This window comes from Meleagris gallopavo, chromosome 1 (assembly GCF_000146605.3).
Source record: "Meleagris gallopavo isolate NT-WF06-2002-E0010 breed Aviagen turkey brand Nicholas breeding stock chromosome 1, Turkey_5.1, whole genome shotgun sequence".
Lineage (NCBI taxonomy): Eukaryota > Metazoa > Chordata > Aves > Galliformes > Phasianidae > Meleagris > Meleagris gallopavo.
Window position 1 is genome coordinate 74,012,933 of NC_015011.2, and position 8,482 is coordinate 74,021,414.

General features: G+C 42.4%; 1 protein-coding gene across 1 annotated transcript in view; it reads right to left on the reverse strand.

Moving 5' to 3' along the window:
- TSPAN9 (tetraspanin 9) overlaps window positions 1–719 on the reverse strand; it is a 162,176-nt gene extending 161,457 nt beyond the window's left edge. Inside the window, exon 1 of the mRNA XM_003202598.4 lies at window positions 589–719. Coding sequence (XP_003202646.1) covers window positions 589–598 — 10 coding nt within the window. The 5' untranslated portion in view covers window positions 599–719. The remainder of the gene's footprint in view (window positions 1–588) is intronic.
- Window positions 720–8,482: the final 7,763 nt, after the last annotated feature.

Here is an 8,482-nt window from a genome sequence, read left to right on the forward strand (position 1 = left end):
CCTAACAGGAACCTGCTTCCATTCATCATCTCCCAGGTCCCCCCCCCCCTGCACTGCTGCAGTAAGGTAGGGGATCCACTGCTACTTGTGGAGTGTTCCCTAGTGCCTCTCTTGCAGGGATGCAAATGATGCTGCAGTAGTTCTATTCTGACCCCATTGTCTTCTCGTGCAGCTTTATTAATAATGAGCTTTATTAATAAAAAAATAAAACACACATGCCTTAAACCAAAATTGCCAGAATTTCCACAACTCCATTACAGAAAAGGCCCAGGGTGTAAGAACTGCAGCTTGAACACCACAGGTCTAAAAGTTTGAAAGGGAAAGATCTGGAGGCAGAAACTATATTAGCTCCATCAGTTTTCGTTCCTGGAGTTCAGTAAACGCAAGATGGAAACAAAAGACAGAGAAAGAAGTCCGACAGCCCACCGGGACTATGCCAGTCTCCCTCACCAAGCCTGCTCTCCGTGCAACTGGCTCCCCACAGCACCCACGACGACCGGCTTTCCCACGCCACCCCACTCTGCCTACTCCCAAGACCGGGAAGCATCTGCAACTTTCCCGCCAGCTGCCCGCGGCTTCGGAGCTCACCCTCGCTCATGAAACTGGACCGGAACGGACCGGACCGGACCAGGCTGAGACAGGCCGAGTCCTGAGAGATCTGCAGGCGCAAGTCAGGAGACAGCTCCAGATCCTGCCAGCGGAAATGGAAGGAGGGGCTTGGACCGACGCTACTAATTGGGGTGGAGCTAGGGGCGCTGCCCAAGAGTAAGCTCCAGCCCCATGAGGGGAGGGAACTCCGACGGCGCTAGGTTCCTGCATGCTCGTCTCTGCCCATATACCAACTACGTGGCGTTCGGAGGGAGAAAGGTGCGGCCATAGCCCACCAGTTCTTCGGTCTGAGAGCTCTGCCTAGACCCTGTTCACCAGAGTTGCCCGACCTGCTCCGTTTGTAGCCCACGCACACCAGGAGAGATCCTTGAGGCTCCCCAGGGTAGATGTCAGGGGCAGCATCCTTCTGCACCCTTTCTGAATTAGAGGACTGTGCCAAGGTTAACTCACTCCAAGGCTGGAGGGGCACCTAACGTCTCCTTCCCTCATTTACCTCTGCTGCCCTGAAGGGCCTGCACTTGTACACCTCCTCTAAAGGGTAGTGGAGCTCTTAGCAATGCTAAGCTGTCAGTCAACAAACTGGAATGAATGAATGAATGAATGAATGAATGAATGAATGAATGAATGAATGAATGAGTGAAGCCTGCTGGTACCTAAACTGCTACTGCAGCTGGCATATCTACAGTTAAACTGTTAGGTGCTCTTAAACCTCTGACTGTCAGTATATTGCTGTGGATTCTAATAGGCCTGTCTGATTTTTCTACTCTTGTAACAGGAGGCTACATTTGCATATTACATTATCTGTGATGCTGTGTGAGAGGATGCAGTGCAGGAGATCTGAGAGCCTACAGAAAGTCCACCACTTGCCTTCTGATTGTCCAACTTCAACAAAAAGTTATTGGAGACAACATCATATGGTCTTATACAGAGATGTCTTCAGAATACCAACACAGCTTAGGAAAGTTCTAGTTTGGATCGCTAGTTGGGAAGTGGCTTCAAATTGAGGTGAAGATATTTACCAAAGTAGAGCAGTGCAGTCATGGACACGGACCTGTTTGGAGGAACTGTATTTGCGTAGAGCCTCAAGGATCATGAAGCTCCAACCCCCCCGCCACAGGCAGGGCCGTCAACCTCCCCATTTAATACTAGACCAGGCTGCCCAGGAACCCCCATCCAACCTGGTCTTGAATACCTCCAGAGACAGAGAAGCTTCCTCCCCACAAGGAAGCTGAATTTTGCATTTCCAGATTCATTTACACACATTTCCTTCCCTGTTGCTACACTATTTAAGGGCATACTCACATCGATATATTCTTTCATAGTTTCCATCCCATCCTGTGTGTGTATTCTTACATACTGCTTGATGCAACAGTCTCTGAGCATCCTGATCATCATGATGCCAACAACATAACTGCCATGCTTGCATCTCACTTCTGGTGAGAGCTTGTGCAGCAGTATTCTTTTCTTCATTTATTTATATGCAAATGTACACACGTTGCTATGTGTTTATCTTGGAGCAAGTAACAAAGGAAATTTCTCCTGCCATGCAGCAGGAGAAAGAGACATGTGAAGATAATTTCATTTGGCTCTTTGTTTCTAAGTGCCAAAAAAGCTCCATCTCCTGTATGTAGTGACATAGTAACTCCTATTGTACCTGACAACTGAAGGTTCTTCATTGAAGAATAGTGCTCAATCTTTAAATAAGAGTATCCTGGAGATGAACCATTTCCTCAAAAATAAGAAGTACAAGAAATGAGTATAGGCAATGGAGAATGAGTTTGACAGTTTGTTTGCTTTTTTTTGTTGTTGTTCTTTTTCTTAGCAGAGATAGCATGATGCTATCTTCCTTACCCGTTGACATAAACACAACCAGTGTTACATCCAAGTGTACTGGATTTTTGTAGTTCTAATCAAAGTCATTTTTGTGGCTCTAGATGCACTCCTCTAGATGCACTCCAACAGGTCCATCTCAACAGAGTACTCCAGACAAGGCCTCACCAGCACAGAACAGATGGGCAGGAGCTCCTCACTCAGACTGCTGGCCACATTTCTTTTCTTGCAGCCCAGAATACAGTTCACTGTCTGGGCTGCGAGGGCATATTGCTGGCGCATGTCCAGCTTGCCATCCACCAGTACTCCCAGGTCCTTTTTGACAGGGCTCTGCTTAATCTTTTCATACCCCAACTTGTACTAGTAGAAGAGATTGCCTCGTTGAATCTCATGAGGTTCTCCTGAGCCCATCTAGCTCAAGCCCATCTAGGTCTCTCTGGATCGCATCTCATCTCTTGGGTGTGTCAACATCACTGCACTGCTTGGAGTTTCAAGTCTGCCAGGAAAAAAAAAATCAATTTACATTTGAAGGACCATTTTCAGTTTATATAAATACATCACCTGCAAATTTTCAAATGTAATATATAGAGATGCAATCAGATATTCAACTCAAACATCTTTACTAGATGTTCATAATCTCTGTCTTAGCAGAGAAAAACATCCTTCGCTTCATAATCATACCATATTCGTATCATCGCTTTTTGTCAGTATACACATTTTAAACAATTATTATCTAGGATGAAGCACAGGAAGAGTTAAATTTCATCAAAAATCTGATGAATACCTTGAAACCTCACTAAGAATTGCAACCACTGCCATCAAATCAGAATGATGCTTTGGTTTCACAAAAACAAGGTCAAATATCCCACTAGTTTTACAGTTTTGTTCCTCTCTCTTTTTTCAACGTTTTAGGAAAAAATATATATATTAAAATGATTTGTTACTTATATATTAACAGTATTGTATATTTTGTGAGGGCTGCTCTGAAAATAATGCCTCCTGTTTCATTATGGTGGCCCATCAGAGGCAGGTATTGATGTTATGGCAGTAGAGGCTGAATCTTCCCACCAAAATTCCATTATCTTTTATTCCTGTGTGACAGATGGCAGCAGAGGGACAATCTGACAGAATGGTGTCTGACATGGAAGGTGTGCCATTGAATTCCTCCGTGTAGGAAAAAAAGCACCCACTAACATTCAATGATGCTTGCTGAATGTTTTTAGAGACCAAACAGTGGATGCAAGCACAGTGAGGCTGTGGCTGGTGTGTTTCAGCAGTGGTGACAGTGGTTTGTGGCTATGATTAGAGCTTTAATATCACATAAAAATTTAGCTATCAGCATAGCTTATTGTTACACAATTTTTTTAGTAAATCTTGTAGGTTTCTGTTGCACAGAAATTTAGTACTTAGCTTTCTTATTAACTGGGATTTTTAATCATCTTAGAATTTTTAATTACTTGGATCACATCAAATCAAAATATTCAGTGCACAATACTCTAGTCATAATCTAGACTTTGAATTCACCGAAAGAACACAATCACTCACTCAGTCCTCAGAGGAAGACAACATCGGTGGAGACATCCCTGATCGCCAGGAAAATCACAGGGTTTGCTGTCCTGCAGCAATTTCATTCTAAAGACCTACTGAGGACTTGCAGATGCTGGATTTGATATGAAATATCTCACATATTATTAGGCTTGTCACCTACATCCTAGCAACCCAGCACCTGGGCTTCTTTGACAACACTGACTGGTGAACATTCTTGCCACAGTAAGAAGGCCACTGAGAAGAGGGGAAAGAAGTGCATCAGTATATGCTCACCCTGTTTGTCTTGTACTTATGCTGCCCTCAGTATTGATGCAAACTAGTGATGAAGAAGCATGACACTCTGGCAGCTCTAGGCATGTTCTTTTTGTCTCCGCCACATCTTTAACACAAATTTGAGGGCATTCCTACCAGTGTGAATCAGTTCTTGTTCTTTGCTGTCACTACTCAAATTCTTCATCTCCTTTATCTAGCTCAAGAAGTCAAAGAACTAATGAAAAATGAGCTGAATAATATGGAAGAAAAAATCACTGGGAAACCATTATGCCAAAGGCTAAAGCAAGCATGTAATACTGAAGAAAAGAGTATTTTGGGTCTAGAAACAGGAGGATAAAGAGATTCAATTAAATTCCTACTTCTTCCTCTAGGCCTACTTACATGTTTTCTTTGTTGTCAGGGTCCACTTATAAGGTTCCCACACAGACAAATGAAAAAATTCAGATGAACTTTTCTTACCTGAAGTGTTTCTTTTGGCTTTGAAGTAAGGTTTAAGGGAGGGGCTCCTGTCCTGCCTAGTTCTATGTTGCTCAGACCCATGGTTTGTCGTGTCTTATCTCTAAGTAAAACCATTTCAGTAATTAAGTTTGACATGATTCTATGAATATATATATATATGAATACATATACATATATGAATATATACATACAGCTGAAGCTGTATAATGGAGGGTTGATAAACTGAAGCATGTAGATTAGAAAAGAAAGGAGACATAGCTGAATGAAAACTTAAGCTGATTTGCAACATGGATACTGAAATCCCCACTTTTGTCATTTAATCACCTAATGCCCCATTGTTGTGGCTGTAAAGTGATCTGGGGGATCCATTTTTCCTGTCTTGTTCTTTGATTTTGCAGCAACTGCTTACATATTTAGTGTTTTCTAATATCTGTCCCAGAAGAAGCTACGTTTGTAAGACAGTCCAATCTTCATTTATTTTGATTGATTACAGCTCAGTTTAGACTTTCCTCATAAAACTATGCTAGTTCTTTTTTAACATGTGCTGCTTTTTGGTGTTTATTTTCCCTTATTTTCTGCAACTGCAGCTGGCTTTTAGTTCTGATAGTTTCCAGAAGGGAAGCACTAGGGACAGAGATCTACAGTCTTTTTATCTTTTTAAGTATTTTTGTGAAGATTTGTCACTCAGTCTGCAAGGGGACGGAAGCCTTTAGCTAATATTGCTGTCGATTTAAGTCTCTCAAAACACATTCAAAAAGACGAGAGCTTAGAGAAGAGACCTTGATTTATTCTGCACAAGCCATTAAGTGGAAAATCTCCACAAATCCAGGCCATAGTGTCTTTACACTATCTTCTATTTATAGTCCAAAAAGTTTTCACTACATGCCTTTCTAGGTCACACCCTAGCTATTTTTTTTTTCAAAACCACAGAGGTTTGAAAGTACAAGACTATATGTTATATTTGAATCTGTGCTTGCATGGGGGATTTCAGATAACTTTTGGTGGTCAGTTAGGGAAGTATCCTAGTCCTCACTTTGTCCATAATTGGGCACAAGGACACCTTTTGATTGGTTACTCTTTTGGACTTGTTTTGGACTCATCTCAAGGATGTCTGTCCTTGTTTCTTACTTAGGTCATCTTGAGTCTTTAAAGAGAAACATCCTGTCTTGGAAAGGTTATTTTTCCTAAATAAGCAAGACATGTAGAACTTAAAAGTGGAGCTTCAACCTTGAGCAAAATACCTCAGCCAGGCAAAAATGTCAAATAATCAGCGCAAAAGACACCATGATCAGAGTTTTCAATACTCCATCTACTTCTGCTAGCCTCCATAAAAGTGAGCTTTCTAAACATTAAATTTTCTGTCTTTTTTTTTTTTTTCTTTTCCTGAGTAGTTTGAAGGTAGTTATTTTCTGATTCTAGTTACTGACATGAAGGAGTCCCTAGTTCCAAGAGCAAGAGTGGAAAGAAACAGTGCCAGAGAAGAGGCAGAAGCACCTAGCTGCTAGATTGTTGCTAAGAGCAAAAAGACCTGTGTGGGTGTCCTTAAATGGTCTATCTTAAGATGTGACATGTTCTTCTGCCAGTTGGTTTGTATTCATTGCCTTAATAAAATATTATAATTGTAATAACTTGGTTTTTTATTCGTGATAAACTAAGTAGAGTTCTAGATCTCATCTCCATTAGGGACTTTTCCATGACATCAGCTTTACCAGTACAAAACTGTAGTGGGTGCATGCAGGCTACATCTGCAGAAGAGTGCAAATACATGCCACAAGAAATGCTCTACTGCTGGAAATTAAACACTGCCCTTTCTATATACAGGCTTCAATTTCTAAACATATTTGTTGTCTACTTTTGCCAAAAAAACTTTTCCCAAGGGTCAGTTGTTGTTTCATTAGTGAAGTTATTTGATTTGTTTTCTACTTCATTCATTGTTCAAAGATTATGAAGGAAACTACATGGAGCTGGCACAGGCAGGTGCATGTATTGGTAGTGTTATAGTCAGTTGGTTGCTGTTCATACTTTCATGGGTGACTGGGTGCTGGTTGTGTTGCAGAGAAATAATTAATTCAGTTCCAGGTGATTTCACACCTCACTGTGGTTAGAAATGACACCCACTGGGCAAGAGCAGGACTGCATGAATTTCTCATTCAAGACACAAAACAGCAAGTGATTTGAGATACTGTTTCCTAAATGCTTAAAGTGCTTGGCTTGTCTTCATCCAAGCTGACTGACTTTAGTTACCAGTCATACAAAGTGTAGTGGAAATGCTAAGTTATGTTTTGAAACAGTGATTGAGCACCTATTAGGAAGGCAGGGTCAACCCAAGGGAGGATCCACTCCTTTCCAGACCTCATTTAAGGACTGGGAGTAGTTCTTCCCTTCTCTCCACTGCTCTCTCACTGCTGTTGCGTTTGAGCAACTCCTTACTTGCTGTGGCCTGGGATCTTGCTGCTTTGCTATCATTGTCAAGCTTTCTATATGTTACACTTGGCAAGCCAGGCAACAGTGACAGCAGTGTACATACTTAGGATGGATTATTGTAAAAGGATAATGCATTGGCTGGTCATTGGGACCCCTAATACCCCAAAGGTGGAACTCCTGAGGGAAACCCAAGGATTCCTGGATTCCTCATGGCTGAGTACTGCTCAAATTATTGAAGAATGGGGATATAAAGGCAGCAAGGACCAGTAATTACATGCAGTGAAAAAGTGTTACAAAAAAAGGATGCTCACCTATGTCCAAAGATCTAGGCTCACAGGAAGACTCCACAAAAGAGAGAACTGCAGCAAGAGATCCTTCCTCAGTGGCAGACAGCCCTCAGAATTAGGTCTAAAATCAGTGGAGCCTGGATCCACTCTTTTTGGTCACACATCCTTCATCTGTGCTTCTAGGACTGACCAGGTCTTTTCTCCAGGTGCTCAGTCAGTGGTTCAGGTTGTGGCTCAGCAGTTTCCATACACACCACCCCTTCACAGCATGAACTGAGCCAGCTGGAGGGTGAGTCTTCCCGTATTAGGGATCCAGCATACTATGACACTTACACAATTGCCCATTGCGATGTAGGTTGACACAATGTAAGACAGTTGATGATTGGTTCATAGCTGAAGTTCATATTCTCATGGCCAGTGCTCCATGGTGTTACTGGAGGCATGTAGTTGTCTGGTGCAAGTCCATCTTGTGTTCCATCAGTCCCACATAGGTCATCAGTGGGTGTCATTCTTGATCTCACAGTGACATTGGAGTGCTTCAGTGACATTTCACTCCTTCTGGTGATCCTAGAATCTCCAAAGAGGAGATTCACAGGGACCAGGTACAGATGTTTCAGAGGTACTAAGAGGGGAGGTCTGTCCTCCATGGCAAGATACAGGCCATCCTGGGTCAACACTTCGGCTTGCACTGGGGAATGTCCTGTCCATATGTATCACACCCTTTGGCCAGATATCTGTGACTGCATTATATATCAGGTACCAAAGAGGGCGGTCCTGATCTGCTACAGGGACACAATTAGGGTCCCTTTAGCAAAAAAGAAGCATTGACCACAATGTCAGTAGGCCATATACCAAGGAACTACTAATCTCCCACCTCTAATATTCTCCACACCACTGTGGTCCTACTTCAGGGCCATTCTATTCTATGGGTACCAGGTTCTAGATTCTCAGGGGCAGGAAGCAGAAGATTATTTTCATTTTCAATTTGGGGTCTCAGCTGATTTTCAGTGCCCACAATTTGGATCCTAAGAGGGAAGGCCCAACTTGTCTGA